General features: G+C 59.2%; 2 protein-coding genes and 1 long non-coding RNA gene across 3 annotated transcripts; 1 reads left to right on the top strand and 2 right to left on the bottom strand.

The window, feature by feature from the left end:
* Positions 1-1,327: 1,327 nt before the first annotated feature.
* Positions 1,328-11,718, bottom strand: IDH3G (isocitrate dehydrogenase (NAD(+)) 3 non-catalytic subunit gamma; the record flags this gene model as incomplete). The annotated part of the gene is made up of 11 exons (XM_084224034.1): positions 1,328-1,752; positions 1,875-1,935; positions 2,538-2,632; positions 4,460-4,606; positions 4,706-4,808; positions 5,846-5,979; positions 8,061-8,193; positions 8,823-8,883; positions 10,156-10,268; positions 11,183-11,280; positions 11,686-11,718. The coding sequence occupies 11 exons, from the start codon at positions 11,716-11,718 to the stop codon at positions 1,672-1,674; spliced, it is 1,059 nt and encodes a 352-aa protein (XP_084080160.1). The 3' UTR covers positions 1,328-1,671.
* Positions 11,719-11,752: 34 nt separating this feature from the next.
* LOC311164498 lies at positions 11,753-12,806 on the bottom strand. The gene is made up of 3 exons (XR_014616867.1): positions 12,698-12,806; positions 12,022-12,078; positions 11,753-11,872 (listed from the first exon to the last, which is right to left on the bottom strand). It is a non-coding gene; the product is annotated as an uncharacterized lncRNA (long non-coding RNA).
* A 619-nt stretch (positions 12,807-13,425) lies between these two features.
* Positions 13,426-19,421, top strand: SSR4 (signal sequence receptor subunit 4). The gene is made up of 6 exons (XM_084224105.1): positions 13,426-13,509; positions 14,715-14,833; positions 15,731-15,805; positions 16,622-16,711; positions 17,670-17,735; positions 18,558-19,421. Exons 1-6 carry the CDS (start codon positions 13,449-13,451, stop codon positions 18,660-18,662), a joined length of 516 nt encoding a protein of 171 aa, XP_084080231.1. The 5' UTR covers positions 13,426-13,448; the 3' UTR covers positions 18,663-19,421.
* Positions 19,422-19,627: the final 206 nt, after the last annotated feature.

Raw genomic sequence — 19,627 nt, 5'->3', positions numbered from 1 at the left:
GCCCCCCAAGTCAATAAACCACGGGCGGGGTAACAGCAGTCCTGGGGTCTTTATTGGGGTCACTTGGGAGGGCTCTTGGTGGTCCTGTGGGGGTTTGGGGGGGTTCTAAGGTGTTTGTTGGGGTCCTGTGGGGGGTCTGGAGCAGTCTGGGGGGCTCCTGGTGGTCCTGTGGGGGGTCTGGGGGGATCCTGGTGGTCCTGTGGGGGGTCTGGGGGGCTCCTGGTGGTCCTGTGGGGGGTCTGGGGGGCTCCTGGTGGTCCTGACGAGGGTCTGGGGGGCTCCTGGTGGTCCTGTGGAGGGTTTGAGGTGCTCCTGGGGTGGCATTACAGTTTTATGGGGGGCTCTTGGTGGTCCTGTGGGGGGTTTGGGGGGCTCTTGGTGGTCCTGGGGTGTTTATTGGGGAGCTGTGGGGGGTTTGGGGGGCTCTTGGTGGTCCTGTGGGGGGTTTGGGGGGCTCTTGGTGGTCCTGGGGTGTTTATTGGGGTCCTGTGGGGGGTTTGGGGGGCTCCTTGTAGATCCCTGGAGTGTCCTGTGGTCCTGGGGGGGTCCTGAGGGGGTCCCAGAGATGATTTTGGGGGTCCTGGAGGTGTTTTGGGTCTCGTGGGTGTTTTGTGGGGGCTCCAGGGGGGGTCCCAGAGCTGCTTTGGGGTCCTGAACTCTGTTGGGGTCCCTCGGGGTGCATCGTGGTCCTAAAGGTCCTGGAGGTGCTTTGGGGGTCCCAGAGGTGTCAGGTGGGGGTCTTGGGAGGTCTCAGGGGTGTTTTGGGGTCCCGGGGGTGTTCTGGGGGGTCCCAGGGGTGTTTTGTGGTCCTGGAGGTGCTTTGGGGTCTCAGGGGTGTTTTGGGGTCCTGGGGGATGTTCTAAGGAGTTCTGGAGGTGTTTTTGGGGTCTCAGGAGTGTTTTGGGGTCCTGGAGGTGTCAGGTGTGTGGTCCTGGAGATGCTTTTGGGGTCCTGGGGGTGTTGTGTGGTCCTGGAGGTGTTTTGGGGGGGTCCCAGTGGTGCCAGGTGTGGTCCTGGGGGTGTTCTGGGGGTCTCAGGGGTGTTTTGGGGTCCTGGAGGTGTTTTGGGCGTCCCAGGGGTGTTTTGGGGGGGTCCCGGGGGTGTTGTGTGGTCCTGGAGGTGTTTTGGGGGGGTCCCAGTGGTGCCAGGTGTGGTCCTGGGGGTGTTCTGGGGGTCTCAGGTGTGTTTTGGGGTCTCAGGGGTGTTTTGGGGGTCCCAGTGGTGCCAGGTGTGGTCCTGGGGGTGTTCTGGGGGTCCCAGGGGTGTTTTGGGGGGGTCCCGGGGGTGTTGTGTGGTCCTGGAGGTGTTTTGGGGGGTCCCAGTGGTGCCAGGTGTGGTCCTGGGGGTGTTTTGGGGGGTCTCAGGGGTGTTTTGGGGGGTCCCAGTGGTGTCAGGTGTGGTCCTGGGGGTGTTTTGGGGGGTCCCAGTGGTGTCAGGTGTGGTCCTGGGGGTGTTCTGGGGGTCCCGGGGGTGTTTTGGGGGGTGCCAGGTGTGGTCCTGGGGGTGCTTCAGGTGGTCCTGGTGGTGTTTCAGGGGGGCTCCTGGGGTGTTTTGGGGGGTCCTGGGGCCATTCTGGGGGGGTCAGGGCAGTTCCAGGGGGTTCCCAAGGCCGTTCTGGGGGGGTCCCGGGGCCGTCCCGGGGTCCGTCCCCCCTGTGTCCGTGTGTCCGGCTCAGCCCCGCGGCAGGTGCCCGATGATGCTCTGCACCGCCCCCGACGTCGTGCCCTGGCCCCCGATGTCCGGCGTGTGCGTCTGGGGGCGGGGCCGCGTCAGAGACACGCCCACATGGGCGGGGCCACACATGCTAGGCATGCTTATGGCCACGCCCTGATTATTGGTGCCACTTCCCTTGGGCAGGTGAGGGCGGGGCTTACCCGGGGGTCGTCCAGCGAGGCCAGCACGGCTTTACGGATGGTGGAGGCGTGGTTATGCAGCCTGGGGGCGGGGCAAACACAGACCACGCCCACATCAGTGACCCACACCCAACCGCAGATGTGAAGCCCCACCCCCTTCAGGTGTACACCGAGGCTCCTCCCATGGGATCCTGACCAGCTGGGCCACGCCCCTTTCAAAACCACTCCCACTGGGAAAACCCACGCCCCTTTTTAGGGACCCCCACCTCTTCCTTACCCACCCCCTCCCAGGTGTTCCCAACCCCCTCAGGTGTTCCCACCCCCTCCCAGGTGAGCCCAGCCCCTCCCAGGTGTTCCCAGCCCCCTCCCAGGTGTTCCCAGCCCCCTCCCAGGTGTTCCCACCCCTCCCCGGTGTGCCCTGCCCCCTCCCAGGTGAGCCCAGCCCCTCCCAGGTGTTCCCAGCCCCTCCCCGGTTAGCCCCGCCCCCTCCCCGGTTAGCCCCGCCCCTCCCCGGTGTGCCCTGCCCCCTCCCAGGTGAGCCCAGCCCCTCCCACGTGTTCCCACCCCTCCCCGGTTAGCCCCGCCCCTCCCCGGTGAGCCCAGCCCCTCCCAGGTGAGCCCAGCCCCTCCCCGGTTAGCCCCGCCTCTCCCCGGTTAGCCCCGCCCCCCGGTGGCCCCGCCCACCGCAGGTGGTCCAGCATCATGCAGGCCGCCAGCAGCGCCGCCGTGGGGTTGGCGATGTTGCGGTTGGCGATGCTCTTGCCCGTGTTCCGCGTGGCCTGGGGGGCACGGCCCGTCAGCCCCGGGGCCCCAGTGACCCCAGTGACCGCCCAGTAACCCCAGTAACCACCCAGTAACCCCCAGTGCTCCCAGTAACAGCCCAGTGACCCCCAGTAACCACCCAGTGACTGCCCAGTCACAGCCCAGTAACCCCAGTGACCCCCAGTGACCGCCCAGTAACAGCCCAGCGGCCCCCAGTAACCACCCAGTGACCCCAGTGACCGCCCAGTAACAGCCCAGTGCTCCCAGTAACAGCCCAGTGACCCCCGGGGCCCTCAGCGACCCCCAGTAACAGCCCAGTGCCCCCAGTGACTGCCGAGCGACCCCCAGTAACCACCCAGTAACCCCAGTGACCGCCCAGTAACAGCCCAGTGACCCCCCCACTGTTCCCTGTAACAGCCCAGTGCCCCTCCCAGTAACCGCCCAGTGCTCCCAGTTCCTCCCAGTGCTCCCAGTTCCTCCCAGTGCCCCCCAGACCCCTGTGCGCCCCCAGACCCACGGTTTCAAACACGGCGTAGTCGTGGCCGTGCTTGGCAGTGGGTGCCCCCACCAGTGCTCCCAGTTCCTCCCAGTGCCCCCCCGGTGTGCCCCCAGACCCACGGTTTCGAACACGGTGTAGTCGTGGCCGTAATTGTTGCCTCCACCAGTGCTCCCAGTCCCTCCCAGTGCTCCCAGTTCCTCCCAGTGCTCCCAGTGCCCCCCAGTGCTCCCAGTTCCTCCCAGCTCCTCCCAGTGCCCCCCGTGTGTCCCCAGACCCACGGTTTCGAACACGGCGTAGTTGTGGCCGTAGTTGTTGCCCCCACCAGTGCTCCCAGTTCCTCCCAGTCCCTCCCAGTGCTCCCAGTTCCTCCCAGTGCCCCCCAGTTCCTCCCAGTGCTCCCAGTCCCTCCCAGTGCTCCCAGTGCCCCCCGTGTGCCCCCAGACCCACGGTTTTGAACACGGCATAGTTGTGGCCGTGCTTGGCAGCGGGTGCCCCCACCAGTGCTCCCAGTTCCTCCCAGTGCTCCCAGTCCCTCCCAGTGACCCCCCCAGTCCCTCCCAGTTCCTCCCAGTCCCTCCCAGTGCTCCCAGTTCCTCCCAGTGCCCCCAGACCCACGGTTTCGAACACGGCGTAGTCGTGGCCGTAGTTGTTGCCCCCACCAGTGCTCCCAGTGCTCCCAGTTCCTCCCAGTTCCTCCCAGTCCCTCCCAGTGCTCCCAGTGCCCCCAGACCCACGGTTTCGAACACGGCGTAGTCGTGGCCATAGTTGTTGCCCCCACCAGTGCTCCCAGTCCCTCCCAGTTCCTCCCAGTGCTCCCAGTTCCTCCCAGTGCTCCCCAGTGCTCCCAGTCCCTCCCAGTTCCTCCCAGTGCCCCCAGACCCACGGTTTCGAACACGGCGTAGTCGTGGCCGTAGTTGTTGCCCCCACCAGTGCTCCCAGTCCCTCCCAGTTCCTCCCAGTTCCTCCCAGTGCTCCCAGTCCCTCCCAGTGCCCCCAGTGCCCCCAGACCCACGGTTTCGAACACGGCGTAGTCGTGGCCGTAGTTGTTGCCCCCACCAGTGCTCCCAGTCCCTCCCAGTGCTCCCAGTCCCTCCCAGTTCCTCCCAGTGCTCCCAGTGCCCCATGTCCCCCCCAGACCCACGGTTTCGAACATGGCGTAGTCGTGGCCGTAATTGTTGCCTCCACCAGTGCTCCCAGTTCCTCCCAGTGCTCCCAGTTCCTCCCAGTGCCCCCCCCCTGTGCCCCCAGACCCACGGTTTCGAACACGGCGTAGTCATGGCCGTAGTTGTTGCCCCCACCAGTGCTCCCAGTCCCTCCCAGTCCCTCCCAGTGCCCCCAGACCCACGGTTTCGAACACGGCGTAGTCGTGGCCGTAGTTGGCCCCCGGCACCAGCCCGGGCCCCCCCACCAGCCCGGCGCAGACGTTGTTGACGATGTTCCCGTAGAGGTTCGGCATCACCATCACATCGAACTGCTGCGGCCGCGACACCAGCTGGGCAGGCACACGGGGCTTACTGGGAGCACTGGGAGGGGGTTTGGGGGGGTTTTCAGGGGGTTTTGGGGGGGTTTTTGGGGGTTTTTGGGGTCACACCTGCATGGTGGTGTTGTCCACGATCATGCTGCGGAAGGTGATCTCGGGGTACTCGGCCGCCACTTCCTTGCAGCACTGCAGGAACAGCCCGTCCCCCAATTTCCTGGGGGGCAGGGAGGGAGGTGAGACCCCCAAAAAATACAGGGGGACCCCACCAAACACACCCAGCGCTGCAGGAAGAGCCCGTCCCCCAATTTCCTGGGGGGGCAGGAGGAGGGTGAGACCCCCCAAAAAATACAGGGGGACCCCCACCAAACCCACCCAGCGCTGCAGGAAGAGCCCATCCCCCAATTTCCTGGGTGAGACCCCCAAAAAATACAGGGGGACCCCCCCAAACCCACCCAGTGCTGCAGGAACAGCCCATCCCCCAATTTCCTGGGTGAGACCCCCAAAAAATATGGGGTACCCTCCAAAAAATCCGAGATACGCCCCTGATAGCTCTGGGATCCCCCCAGAACCCCAAACACCCTTGGGACCCCCCAAACCCTCTTTGGGACCCCCCAAACCCCCTTTAAGAACCCCAAAGCCCCTCTGGGACCCCCCAAATCCCCTTTGGGACCCCCAAAGCCCCTCTGGGACTCCCCAAACCCTCTTTAGAACCCCCAAACCCCCTTTGAGCCCCCCCAAAGTCCCTCTGGAACACCCAAACCCCCTCTGAGCCCCCCCCAAACCCTGTCTGGGACCCCCCCAAACCCCCTTTAGAACCCCCAAACACCCTTTGGGACCTCCAAAACCCCCTTGGGATCCCCCAAACCCCTTTGAGCCCCCCCAAACCCTGTCTGGAACCCCCCAAACCCCCTTTAGGACCCCCAAACCCCTTTGAGCCCCCCCAAACCCCCATTAAGAACCCCAAATCCCCTCTGGATCCCCCCAAAGCCCCTCTGAACCCCCCCAAACCCCCTCTGGGACCCCCAAACCCCCTTTAGAACCCCCCAAACCCCCTCTGAGCCCCCCCCAAACCCCCTTTAGAACCCCAAACCCCCTCTGGGACCCCCCAAACCCCCTTTAGGACCCCCAAAGCCCATCTGGAACCCCCCAAACCCCCTTTAAGCCCCCCCAAACCCCCTTTGGAACCCCCCAAACCCCCTTTGAGCCCCCCAAACCCCTGTGGCACCCCCAGAGCCCCCCTGTCCCCCGTACATGATGTTGGCCTTGTGCACGGCGGTGACGCTGCGGCGCGCGGCGGCGCGGGCCAGCCCGAAGGCGTAGTGCGCGATGCGGCGCGAGCGCCCGGCCGTGATGATCTTGAGGCTCTCGACCACGCCCGCCACGCTCTGCGGGCGGGGCAGGGGCAGGGCGTCACCGACAGGGCGTGGCACCGCCCCCAGGGTGTGGCACAGGCGGGGCAGGGGCGTGGCACCACCGACAGGGTGTGGCACCGCCCCCAGGGTGTGGCACAGGCGGGGCAGGGGCAGGGCGTCACCGACAGGGCGTGGCACCGCCCCCAGGGTGTGGCACAGGCAGGGCAGGGGCGTGGCATTAGCCCCAGGGCGTGGCGCCAGCCCCAGGGTGTGGCACAAGTGTGGCAGGGGCGTGGCATCACCAACAGGGCGTGGCACCACCCTCAGGGTGTGGCATCACCAACATGGCGTGGCACCATCTCCAGGGTGTGGCACAGGCAGGGCAGGGGCGGGGCATCACCGACAGGGCGTGGCACCACCGACAGGGTGTGGCACCACCCCCAGGGTGTGGCAGAGGTGGGGCAGGGGCGTGGCATTAGCCCCAGGGCGTAGCACCAGCCCCAGAGTGTGGCACAAGTGTGGCAGGGGCGTGGCATCACCGAAAGGGCGTGGCACCGCCCCCAGGGTATGGCACAGGTGTGGCAGGGGCGTGGCACCATCCCCAGGGTGTGGCACAGGCGGGGCAGGGGCGGGGCGTCACCGACAGGGCGTGGCACCGCCCCCAGGGTGTGGCACAGGCGGGACAGGGACGTGGCATCACCAACAGGGTGTGGCACAGGCGGGGCAGGGGCGTGATATCACCGACAGGGCGTGGCACCACTCTCAGGGTGTGGCACAGGTGGGGCAGGGGCGTGGCAGCACCAACAGGGTGTGGCACCACTCAGGGTGTGGCACAGGTGGGGCAGGGGCGTGGCATCACCGACAGGGTGTGGCACGGCACCACTCTCAGGGTGTGGCACAGGCAGGGTAGGGGCGGGGCATCACCGACAGGGTGGGGCATGGGTGTGGCATCATCCCCAGGGCATGGCACGGGCGTGGCAAGGATGGAGCATGGGTGTGGCAACATCAACAGGGTGTGGCACGGGTGTGACATCACTAACAGGGTGTGGCACAGGTGTGGTATCAGCCCCAGGGCGTGGCATCAACCCCAAGGTGTGGCACAGGCGGGGCATCACCAACAGGGCGTGGCATGGGTGGGGCAGGGCATCACTAACAGGGCGTGGCACAGGCATGGCATCAGCCCCAGGATGTGGCATGGGTGGGGCAGGCGATCACCAACAGGGTGTGGCATGGGTGTGGCATCACAAACAGGGTAGATTAGGGTGGATTTGGGTGGTTTTCGAGTAGTTCAGGAGGATTTGGGGTGGGTTTTTTTGTGTTTTTAGGGTGTTTTTGGGGTGTTTTGGGTGTTTTTGGGGCACATCTCATGCTCCAGGGAGCTGTACTCGCCCTCGGTGTTCTCCCTGACGATGAGGATGTTTGTGGTTGTTTTTGGGGTGTTTTAGATGTTTTTGGGTGGGTTTGGGGTGTTTTGGTTATTTTGGGGGTGTTTTTGGGGTATTTTGGGGTGTTTTTAGGGTGTTTTTGGGTTTTTTGGGGCGCACCTCGTGCTCCAGGGAGCTGTACTCGCCCTCGGTGTTCTCCCTGACGATGAGGATGTTTGTGGTTGTTTTTGGGGTGTTTTTAGGGTGTTTTTGGGGTGGTTTTTGGGCACACCTCATGCTCCAGGGAGCTGTACTCCCCCTCGGTGTTCTCCCTGACGATGAGGATGTTTTGGGGTGTTTTTGGGTGGTTTTTGGGGTGATTTTGGGGCACACCTCATGCTCCAGGGAGCTGTATTCCCCCTCGGTGTTCTCCCTGACGATGAGGATGTTTTGGGGTGTTTTTGGGTGGTTTTTGGGGTGATTTTGGGGCACACCTCATGCTCCAGGGAGCTGTATTCCCCCTCGGTGTTCTCCCTGACGATGAGGATGTTTGTGGTTGTTTTTGGGGTGTTTTTAGGGTGTTTTTGGGTGGTTTTTGGGGTGATTTTGGGGCACACCTCATGCTCCAGGGAGCTGTACTCGCCCTCGGTGTTCTCCCTGACGATGAGGATGTTTTGGGGTGTTTTTGGGGTGTTTTTGGGGTGGTTTTAGGGTGTTTTTGGGGTGTTTTGGGGTGGTTTTTGGGCACACCTCATGCTCCAGGGAGCTGTACTCGCCCTCGGTGTTCTCCCTGACGATGAGGATGTCGATGTCCCGGTGCCGCGTCTCCACCCCGGGCAGGCTCTGGCAGTGAATGACGTTGGCATAGAGATCCAGGCTGGTCCTGGTAGGGCCCCCAAATATGCAAATCAGCCCCCAAAATATGCAAATGAGCCACAAAATATGCAAACCGACCCCCAAAGTGTTCAACTCCAAAGGTACAAATCAAACTCTGAAACGTGCAAGGAACCCCCAAAATATTCAAATGAGCCCCTTGAAAATGCAACTCGACCCCCAAGATGTCTCAATGAACCCCTGAATATGCAAATTCACCCCCAAACCATGCAAATCAACACCCAGGCATGCAAATTGACCCCAAAACATGCAAATGAATCCCTCAAACAGGCAAATTGACCCAAAAGGGACAAATGGACCCCAAAATATGCATAGGAATCCCTAAAATGTGCAAAGAATCCCCAAATCTACCAATCAACAGCCAATTATGCAAATTAACCCCCTAAATGTGCAACTGAACAGCCAAACGAACCCCAAATATGCAAATTTAAACCAAAAATATGCAAATGACCCTCAAGACATACAAATCAACACCCAAAACATGCAAATCAACCCCAAAGTACAATTTAACCCCCCAGACATGCAAATGAACCCCCAAAGATGCAAATCAACTCATGGAATATGCAAATCCAGGCCCAAATTATGCAAATGAGCCCCCCCAACTGCCCCAGCACCGACCTGATGAGGTTGTTGCGGGATTTGTGGCTGGGGGGGAGGTTGTGGTTGGTCTCGATGTTCCCTGGGGGGAAAACAGGGTCAGGGTGGGGATTTGGGGGAAATTTGGGGGATTTGGGGAAATTTGGGGGGATTGGGGAAGATTTTGGGGGATTGGGAGGAGATTTTGGGGGTTTAGAGGAGATTTAGGATCAGATTTGGGCTCAGATTTGGGATTTAGGATCAGATTTTTGAATTTGGGCTCAGATCTGAGCTCGGTTTTGGGATTTAGGATCAAATTTGGGCTCAGATTTGGGATCACATTTGGGGATTTGGGATCAGGTCTGGGCTCAGATTTGGGGATTTAGGATCAGATTTTGGAATTTAAGTTCAGCTTCAGGATCAAATCTCGGGGGTTTGGGATCAGATTTAGGATCAGATCTTCGCTCAGATTTGAACATTTGGGATCAGATTTGGGCTCAGATCTTGGGATTTAGACTCAGATTTAAAATCAGATTTGGGATCAGATTTAGGATAACATTTTGGGATTTGGGCTCAGATTTGGGCTCAGATTAGGCATTTAGATTTAGCTCTGGGTTTAGGCCCAGCTCTAGGCCCAGCCTTGGGGTTTAGGCCCGGCCCTGGGGTTTGGGCCTGGCCCTGCGGTTTAGGCCCAGCTCTAAGCCCAGCTCTGGGGTTTAGGCCCGGCCCTGGGGTTTAGGCCCAGTTCTAGGCCTAGCTCTAGGTTTAGGCCCAGCCCAGGCCCAGCTCCAGGTTTAGGCCCAGCTCCAGGTTTAGGCCCAGCTCTGGGTTTAGGCCCAGCTCCGGGTTTAGGCCTGGACTAGGCCCAGCTCTGGGTTTAGGCCCAGCTCTGGGTTTAGGCCCGGCCCAGGCCCAGCTCCAGGTTTAGGCCCAGCTCCAGGTTTAGGCCCAGCTCTGGGTTTAGGCCCAGCTCCAGGTTTGGGCCTGGCCCAGGCCCAGCTCTGGGTTTAGGCCTAGCCCAGGCCCAGTTCTGGGTTTAGGCCCAGCCCAGGCCCAGCTCTGGGTTTAGGCCCAGCCCAGGCCCAGTTCTGGGTTTAGGCCCAGTCCAGGCCCAGCTCTGGGTTTAGGCCCAGCTCCGGGTTTAGGCCCAGCTCTGGGTTTAGGCCCAGCCCAGGCCCAGCTCTGGGTTTAGGCCCAGCTCTGGGTTTAAGCCCAGCCCAGGCCCAGCCCAGGCCCAGCTCCGGGTTTAGGCCCAGCTCCGGGTTTAGGCCCAGCTCCGGGTTTAGGCCCAGCTCCGGGTTTAGGCCCAGCTCCGGGTTTAGGCCCAGCTCGGGGTTTAGGCCCAGCTCGGGTTTAGGCCCGGCCCAGGGCTGACCCTTGAGCGCCACGCCGTTGCGCCGGATGGCCGTGATCGCGTTCTGCACGTCGTCCTCGGGCGCCTCCGAGTTCACCCGAACCTCCTCGAAATCCACGGGGACGCAGGCGTGCCTGGGACACAACACGGGGAAAAAATGGGGGAAAACGGGAAAAAATGGGAAAAAATGGAATTAAATGGGAAAAAAACGGGACCAAAATGGGAAAAAATGGAATTAAATGGGAAAAAAAGGGACCAAGATGGGAAAAAATGGAATTAAATGGGAAAAAACGGCACCAAAATGGGAAAAACGGAACGAAGTGGCAAAAAATGGGACCAAAATTCCACCAAAATGGCAAAAAACGGGACCAAAATGGTAAAAAATGAGACCAAAAGGGCAAAAAATGGCACCAGAATTGCAAAAAATGGAACAAAGTGACAAAAATTGGGACCAAAATGGCACCAAACGGCACCAAAATCCCCCCAGGTGTCCAATTTTGCGGATTCATTTGCATATTTTAAGGCTTGATTGCATTTTTTTCCCTCCATTTGCATATTTGGGGGTCATTTTCTCCATTTTGGGTTTAATTTACTCCTTTTGTGGGTTCATTTCCAATTTTGCCCGTTAATTTCCAATTTTTACGAACTCATTTGCATATTTTAAGCTTTAATTCCATTTTTTGATCCTCATTTGCATATTTTACAGTCGATTCCTCCATTTTGGGCTCAATTCACCAATTTCTGGAGCTCCATTCCCACCCTCAACCCCAACTTTTAGGTTCCATTTCCCCTTTTGGGCCGTTAATTCCCAACTCCACCCACTCATTTCCATAATTAGGAATTCATTAATTTTTGGGGAGCCTCATTTGCATATTTAAATGTCGATTCCTCCATTTTAGCCTCAATTTCTGGGGTTTCATCTCCACGTTCGGCCGCTCATTCCCAACCCCACCGGTTCATTTCCATTCATTACGGACTTAATTACTCTTGGAAGAATTAATTACACTTCTGGGCAGCTCATTTGCATATTTAGGGGCGTGGCCCGCACCTGAACACCTCCTTGACGTGCAGCATCAGCTCGGGCCCGATGCCGTCCCCGGGGATCAGCGTCACCGTGTGCCGGCCCCCGTACTTGGCGGGGGGGGGCTGCGGGGGAGGGGACACAAAATTTGGGGTCCCCTCCCCCCCCCCCAGCCCCTCCCTGCTCTCCCCTCCCCCCCCTTTTCCCGATTTCCCCAAATCCTGAGGATTTTTGGGGTCCCCCTTGATGATTTTTTGACTTCCCGCTTCTTTTAGGGACTCCCCTCGCTGATTTTGGGGTTCCCCCACTTCTTTTTGGGGCCCCCCCAGTGATTTTTGGGTCCCCCCAATTATTTTTTAACCCCCCCCCAGTGATTTTTGGGATCCCCCCAGTGATTTTTGGGGTCTCCCCTCTTGTTTTGGGACCCCCCCCGGTGATTTTGGGGTTCCCCCACCTCTTTTTGGGGCCCCCTCAGTGAATTTTGGGACCCCAAGTTCTTTTTGTCACCCCCCCCTTGCTGATTTTGGGACCCCCCCCCCCCGGTGATTTTGGGGTCCCCCCATTGATTTTTAAGTTCTCCCCAATACTTTTATGCCCCCTCCCCATTATTTTTGGGGATCCTCTTGTGGTTTTGGGGCCCCCCAGGGGATTTTGGGGTCCGCCAGGGATTTTTGGGGCCCCCCAGTGGATTTTTGGGGTACTCACGATGCTCCGTTGCTGTAGGGGGCGGGGAGGGTGAGAAAATGGAACAATTAATGAAAAATTGGGGACCCCCCCCAAAATCCACCTCCCCCTCCCCAAAATTTGGGGTTGGGGGGATTTTTTGGGGGGGTTGGGATGTTTTTTGGGGGGGGCGGGGCACTCACGGAGGGGAGGTGGAGCTGCTCGACCGCGTGGGAAATCCCGGCCTGCGGAATCCACACCTGGAACCGGAGCGGTGCCGGGAATTGGGGGGGGGGGAGACCCCAAAAAAACCCAGGACCCCCCCCAGAAGGGTCCAGAGCCCCCTCCCCAAAACAGCACCAGAGAATTCCCCCCTCCAAGGGTTCAGGGCCGTTCCAAAACGCCTCGTTAATTAAAATTGTGTTAATTAAACTTGGCATGGAGGGGATTTGGGGGCTCCAGGGGATTTTCCCTGCCCGGGACCCCCCGAAACACCCCCAGACCCCCCCCTCGCGGACCCCCTTTGGCCACGCCCGACCCCCCCTTTGACGACCCCGCAATGGTTCAGCCCCAGGCTCCGCCCCTCCCAGAAATATCAGCCAATCACAGAGGGGGGCGCTGCCCCTCCCACACACACACTGCGAGTTCCAGCCAATCAGCACTCGCGGAACAGCGCCACACCCCCAAGATAACCAATCAGAGCCCGGTCCGCCGCTTCCAGATCCCTCCCCTCCTGGCGGCCGCCCGGCCCCCGCGGGCGCGCCAGCCAATCACACGCCGCCGGTGCGGCGGGAACCGGCGGGAACGGGCGAGAACCGGCGGGAACCGGCGGGGGCGGGACCCGGTAGGCGGCGGGCCGGGTTCTGATTGGTCACTCACCGCGCGCGGCCGCAGCGCGGACCGCATCACCCTCCGCCGCGCCGCCGTCAACGCCGCCGCCATGATGCTCCCTCCGGCGGCACGAGTTCTCGCGAGATCTCGTCACCGCCCACGCGAGGAGATGGGGCGATAAGCTCGAACTCTCGCGAGAGTTCCTGCCCCGCCCGCTCCCACGCCCTCACGCCGCGGCGGCCATTTTGTGCCTGGGAGCGGCGCTGGCGTGGGGCCTCACGGCGGGAGGCGAGAAAGGCGGCGCCGCCCACGCCGTTTTATCCCGGAACGGCGACACCGAGCGCGGAGCCCTTTCCCCATCCGCGCTTCTTCTCGAGGGCGAAACTAAAACACCCCAATTGATAACGGGCGGGAAGAGCTGCGGCCACCGCCCCTCAGCCGTCGCTATGGCAACGTCGAAAATGCGCATGCGCCAGGGCGCGGCTGTGGCTCCGCCTTCCGCGCCACAGGCGGGGCGGCCGCCATTTTACTCTCGTGTGCCCCGCATTGCGCGTGCGCCACTACTTGACCACACCCCCAACGTGTCTTAGCCACGCCTCTGCTCCCTCTTGGCCCCGCCCCTGCCTCCACCGCGGGCCACGTCTCGCGCGGGCCGAGCGGTGCGCTCTCTTCTCATTGGTCAGCTGCGGCGCGGGTGCCCGCCCTCCGCGTTCTGATTGGTGAACGTTCAAGTGCTGTCTGCGTTGATTGGTTGCTTTCCGCAGGGGTGGGGCCAGAGAGAGGGTGCGCGCGGGCGATCATGGCGGGTGCCGGGGCGCTCCCGCTGCTGCTGGTGCTGCTGGCGGCGGCCGGGGCCGCGGGTAGGGGAAAAACCGGGGTGCCGTGAGGGGGAACGGGAACTTGTGAGGGGAACCCGGGGATCCTGAGGGCCCTCAGGCGTCCTGGAGTCTGTGAGGACTGAGGGGGACTCGAGGCATTGGGGTCCTGTGGGGGCTGTGGGCTCTGAGGGGATGGAGGGGAGCGGGGGTCCCGTGAGGGGCTGTTGGGGTTCCCATGAGGGGAAAGGTCGGGGGTCCCGTGAGGGGGAATTGGGGGTTCCATGAGGGGAAATTGGGGGTTCCATGAGGAGATTGGGGGTTCCATGAGGGAAAGGCTCTGGGATCCCGTGAGGGGGAATTGGGGATTCCATGAGGGGAAATTGGGGGTTCCATGAGGAGATTGGGGGTTCCATGAGGGAAAGGGTCGGGGGTCCCGTGAGGGGAAGAATCGGGAGTTCCATGAGGGGGAATTGGAGGTTCCGTGAGGGGAGGTACCAGGGATTCCATGAAGGGATTGGGGGTCCCATGAGGGGGAATGGGGGGGGGTCCCGTGAGGGGGAATGGGGGGGTTCCGTGAGGGGATCGGGGGTTCCATGAGGGAAAGGCTCTGGGGTCCCGTGAGGGGATATTGGAGGTTCCATGAGGGGGAATTGGGGACTCCATGAGGGGATCCGGGGTTCCCTGAGGGGAAGGATCGGGAGTCCCGTGAGGGGAAGGATTGGGGGCTCCATGAGGGGGAATTGGGGGCTCCATGAGGGGATTGGGGGTTCCATGAAGGGATTGGGGGTCCCGTGAGGGGAAGGATCAGGGGTGTAATGAGGGGAAGAATCAGGGGCTCCGTGAGGGGATCGGGGGTTCCATGCGGGGAAAGGTCGGGGATTCCATGGAGGGATTGGGGGTCCCATGAGGGGAAGGATCAGGGGTTCCATGAGGGGAAAGGTCGGGGATTCCATGAAGGGATTGGGGGTCCCGTGAGGGGAAGGAATGGCGGTCCCATGAGGGGGTGCTGGGGGTCCGTGAGGGGTTTGGGGGTGTCTGAGCTGCCAGAGGGGGTCCCGTGAGGGGGTCCCGGGTCATTGGGTGCCTCAGGTGCATTCGGGGAGGGAGATTTTGGCAGCTCAGGTGAGCGTGGCCTCCACGGGGGGGGGCGTTCAGGTGAGTGGGGGTCCCTGGGGAGGGTTTTGAGGGGGGTCCTGAGGCACCGTGGGTGCTGAGGGGGGGTTCCCTCAGCTGAGCCCCCTCCCCAGGTGAGCCGTGCCCCGAGCCCACCATCGTCCCCTCCTATTACACCACCTCGGACGCCGTCATCGCCTCCGAGAGCGTCTTCGTGGTGGAGATCTCCCTGGTCTGCAAAAATGGCGCCCAGGTGAGGGGTGACACGCACACACCTGAAACTAAAAATTTCTTTTTGTGTTCTTTAGTTTATGTACTCATAACAAAGCGTGGTTTTAAGTGATTAACTACATCACAATAATTTGTTATATTAACTAGTATGAAACAATTAGCTTTGGTTGCTATTTAATTGCATTAATTGCTAATTAATTGCATTGATTAGCATTAATTGCTAAAAATTGGCAAAAACTTTGCAGAAGTTTATTTAGACAAGTATACACATTTATTTATGCATATAAAAAAATTTTTATTTATTTTTTTCTGATTTGTTTCCGTGCTTTGTATGGATATGCTGGAAAATCATCAATTGTTATTTTTTCTGTTAAGACTCAACTTTGTTTGTTAAGCTTCTTCACATCTCCCTTTTCTTGTATTTGAGTGAGAAAGATTTTTGCAAGGCCTGATGTAAAAATCTGAGCAGCCGAGGGAGACACGGAGCAATAATTGCAATTATTAACAAAATTACCAATAATTAAAATTATTAACAAAATTGCCAATCCGGCCTTCAACAATGCCCCAAAATCGGGGGGGGGAACCCGAAATTCAGCCCCAAAATTGAAGGGAAACCCCAAACTCAGCCGCAAAATTGAAAAGAAACCCCAAATTCAGCTCCAAAATTGAGGGGAAACACCAAATTCAGCCCTAAAATTGAGGGGAAACCCCAAATTCAGCCCCAAAATTGAGGAGAAACCTCAAATTCAGCCCCAAAATTGAAGGGAAACCTCAAATTCAGCCCCAAAATTGAAGGGAAACCTCAAATTCAGCCCCCAAATTGAAGAGAAAACCCAAATTCAGCCCCAAAATGCCCCTGCAGGGGGGTGGGGGGTGTGAGGGACCCCTCCCAGCCCCCCTGAGCGCCCCTCCCCCACAGAACGTGGCTCTGTACGCTGATGTCAACGGGAAGCAGTTCCCAGTGACCCGTGGGCAGGACGTGGGCAGGTACCAGGTGAGGATGGGGGGATTTGGGGGGCTCAGGTGAGTCAGGGATCATTGGGAGGGGTTATTTGGGGGGCTCAGGTGAGTCAGGGGTCACTGGGAGGGGGATTTGGGGGGCTCAGGTGAGTCAGGGGTGCCTGGGAAGGGGGATTTGGGGGGTTCAGGTGAGTCAGGGATCATTGGGAGGGGTTATTTGGGGGGCTCAGGTGAGTCAGGGATCATTGGGAGGGGTTATTTGGGGGGCTCAGGTGAGTCAGGGATCATTGGGAGGGGGATTTGGGGGGCTCAGGTGGGTCAGGGATCATTGGGAGGGGTTATTTGGGGGGCTCAGGTGAGTCAGGGATCATTGGGAGGGGGATTTGGGGGGCTCAGGTGAGTCAGGGGTGCCTGGGAAGGGGGATTTGGGGGGCTCAGGTGGGTCAGGGATCATTGGGAGGGCTTATTTGGGGGGCTCAGGTGAGTGGGAGGTTTTGGGGAGGGGTTTTGGGGGGCTCAGGTGAGTCAGGGGTCACTGGGAGGGGTTTTGGGGGGCTCAGGTGAGTGGGAGGTCCTTGGAAGAGTCTGGGGGAGCTCAGGTGAGTTTGGGGGGCGTCTCAAGAAGGGGTTAAGGGAGGATTTTGGGGAGCTCAGGTAACTTTGGGAGTTGTTTTGGGGGGGCTCAGGTGAGTGGGGGGTCCCTGGGAGAGTCTGGGGGGGCTCAGGTGAGTTTGGGGTGACTTTGAGCAGCTCCGGGGGCTCTCAGCAGAGCTGGGGGGAGCTTTGGGGGTCTGGGATGAATTTGGGGAGGGGTCCTGGTGGTCTCAGCCCCCCAATTTCCCCCCCCCAGGTGTCCTGGAGCCTGGAGCACCGCCAGGCCCAGTCGGGCACCTACGAGGTGAAATTCTTTGATGAGGAATCCTACAGTGCCCTGCGCAAGGTGGGGACCCCTCCCCACACCCTGGGGGGCTCCCAGGACCCCCCAGAATCCCCCCTGATTTACTACACCCCCCAAAACTGAGCAGGAGACACCCAGCACCCCAAATGTCAGCCCCAAAAGTGAGGGGAAACCCAAATTCAGGCCCAAAACCCCAAATTCAGGCCCAAAATTGAGAGGAAAACCCAAATTCGGCCCTGAAACCCCAAATTCAGCCCCAAAATTAAAGGGGAAACCCCAAATTCAGCCCCAACATTGAGGGAAAACCCCAAATTCAGCCCCAACATTGAGGGGAAACCCCAAATTTTCAGCCCTGAAACCCCAAATTCAGCTCCAAAGTTTGAGAGAGGCATAGCCGGTACCCCAAAATAAGGGAGAGACCCCCAAATTTAGCCCCAAAAAGGAGGGGGGAGCCCAAAATGAGCCCCAACATTGAGGAGGGAACCCCAAATTGAGCTCAAATAAGGAGGGGGGACCCCAAAAGGAGCCCCAAAAAGGAGGAGAAATCCCAAATTCAGCCTCAAAAAAGAGAGGGAACCCCAAAAAGAGCCCCTAAAAGGAGAGGGAACCCCAAATTGAGCCCCAAAAAGGTGGGGGGACCCCAAAATGAGAGCCTCAAAAAGGAGGAGGGACCCCCAAAAAGGAGGGGGGGACCTCAAATTGAGCCCCAAAAAGTAGGGGGGACCCCCAAAATGAGCCCCAAAAAGGAGGGGGAACCCCAAAAGGAGCCCCAAAAAGGAGGGGGACCCCAAAATGAGCCGCAAAAAGTAGGGGGGACCCCCAAAATGAGCCCCAAAAAGGAGGGGGACCCCAAAATGAGCCCCAAAAAGTAGGGGGGACCCCCAAAATGAGCCCCAAAAAGTAGGGGGGACCCCCAAAATGAGCCCCAAAAAGTAGGGGGGACCCCCAAAATGAGCCCCAAAAAGGAGGGGGGACCCCAAAATGAGCCCCGTCCCCCCAGGCCCAGCGGAACAACGAGGACGTGTCGCGGATCCGGCCGCTCTTCACCGTCAACGTCGAGCACAGGGTGGGTCTGGGGGGGATTCTGGGGGGATCCCCCCAAATTTCGGGGGGTTTGGGGGATCCCCCACCGAGTTTGGGGGGGCTGGAGGGGTTTTGGGGGGGATTTGAGGGGATTTGGGGGTGCTGGGTGGGAGTTTGGGGTGTCTTGAGGGATTTTTGGGGGGGGTCAGGGGGGTTTTGGGTTGTCCTAGGGGGGTTTTTGGGGTGGTGACACTGAGGTTTTGGGGTGTCTCAGGTTTTTAGGGTACCCCTGAATTTTTTTATGAGGCGTGACAGCAAAAATTTGGAACATCTTGAAGTTTTTGGGGCGTCCCACTAAGATTTGGGGCATCCCAGGATGTTTAAGGGGTGCCACTGGAATTTTGGGGTATCCCAGGATTTTTTAGGGGGCTCCCACTGGGGATTTTGGGGGGATTTCACTGAATTTTAGGGTTTCCCACTGGGATTTTGGGGGGATTTCACTGAATTTTAGGGTTTCCCACTGGGATTTTGAGGGTCCCATTGAATTTTAGGGTTTCCCACTGGGATTTTGGGGGGATTTCACTGAATTTTAGGGTTTCCCACTGGGATTTTGGGGGGATTTCACTGAATTTTAGGGTTTCTCACTGGGATTTTGGGGCATCCCAGGATTTTTTGGGGTGTCCCAACCCTTTAAAAACCATCACCAAGATTTTAGGATTTCCTTTTTTTGGGGGGGTGAAATTTGGGAATTTCCCATCTCAGCACGGGGATTTTGGGGATTTTGGGATGTGGGGTTTGGGGGATTTTGGGGGGGGTCCCGGGGGGGGGTTTTGGGGTGCTCTGGTGACCCCAAATTTCCTGACAGGGGGCCTGGAACGGGCCCTGGGTGTCCACGGAGGTGGTGGCAGCTGCCATCGGGCTCGTGGTTTATTACCTGGCCTTCAGCACCAAGAGCAGCATCCAGGCCTAAAAAACCCTAAAAAAACCCCAAAACCACCCCAAAAAAACACAGCACAACAAAAACAACCAGGAAATCTGCTCCACACCCCAAAAAAACCCGAAAAATCAGCCTAAAAAACTCCAAACTCTTCCTTTCCTGCAGCAAAACAGCCCCAAAAATCCCATCCCAAAACGACCCCAAAATGTCAAAAAAAATCTCAAAAACTGTTCTAAAAATCTCCTTACCCCAAAAACTGCTGTACACCCCAAAAAATCCCCAAAACCACCTCAAAAATAATAAAAACATCTTGTAAATAACAAAAAAACCCCAAAACAACCAGAAAAAAAAAGCCAAAAATTTTCCTGCTCCAAAACCACCCCCAAAACTCCGCCCACTTGGAAAAGGATCCCAAAACCACCCAAACAACAACCCAGCCCCCCTCAAAACCCAAAAAATAACCCCAAAAAAGCCCCAAAGCCTCCCCCACCCCAAAAATAATCCCCTAAACCACCCCAAAAAAACCCCAAACCCCCCAAGAAACCCCAAAAAAACCCCAAGAAACCCCAAACCCGCCCCCCAAAAAACCCGAAATCCGCCCAAAAAACCCCAAATGTCCCCAAAAAACCCCCCAAAAACCCCAAAACCCCCCCAAAAAATCCCAAAACCCTCCCAGGGGGTTCCCCAGTCCCCCTAAAATTCACCCTCACCCCAAATTCCCCCACCCTTAAAGGGAATCCCGGGAGGGCCCCAAATTTTGGGGGGGTGGAGGGAGAGCAGAGACCCCAAAATCCCAAATTTTGGGGGGTGGGGGGGGAGCAGAGACCCCAAAATCCCAAATTTTGGGGGGTGGGGGGGGAGCAGAGACCCCAAAATCCCAAATTCGGGGGGGTTGGGGTTGATTTGTGCCTGGGGGGGGTCCCCAAATCCCCCCCCGGACCCCAATAAAGGTGTCCCCCCAAATTTGGGGGTCTGGAGGGGGCGTCTGGCCTTGAATT

This window comes from Fringilla coelebs, assembly GCF_963513975.1.
Source record: "Fringilla coelebs genome assembly, chromosome: 33".
Lineage (NCBI taxonomy): Eukaryota > Metazoa > Chordata > Aves > Passeriformes > Fringillidae > Fringilla > Fringilla coelebs.
This window is presented reverse-complemented; position numbering and strand designations above follow the sequence as displayed.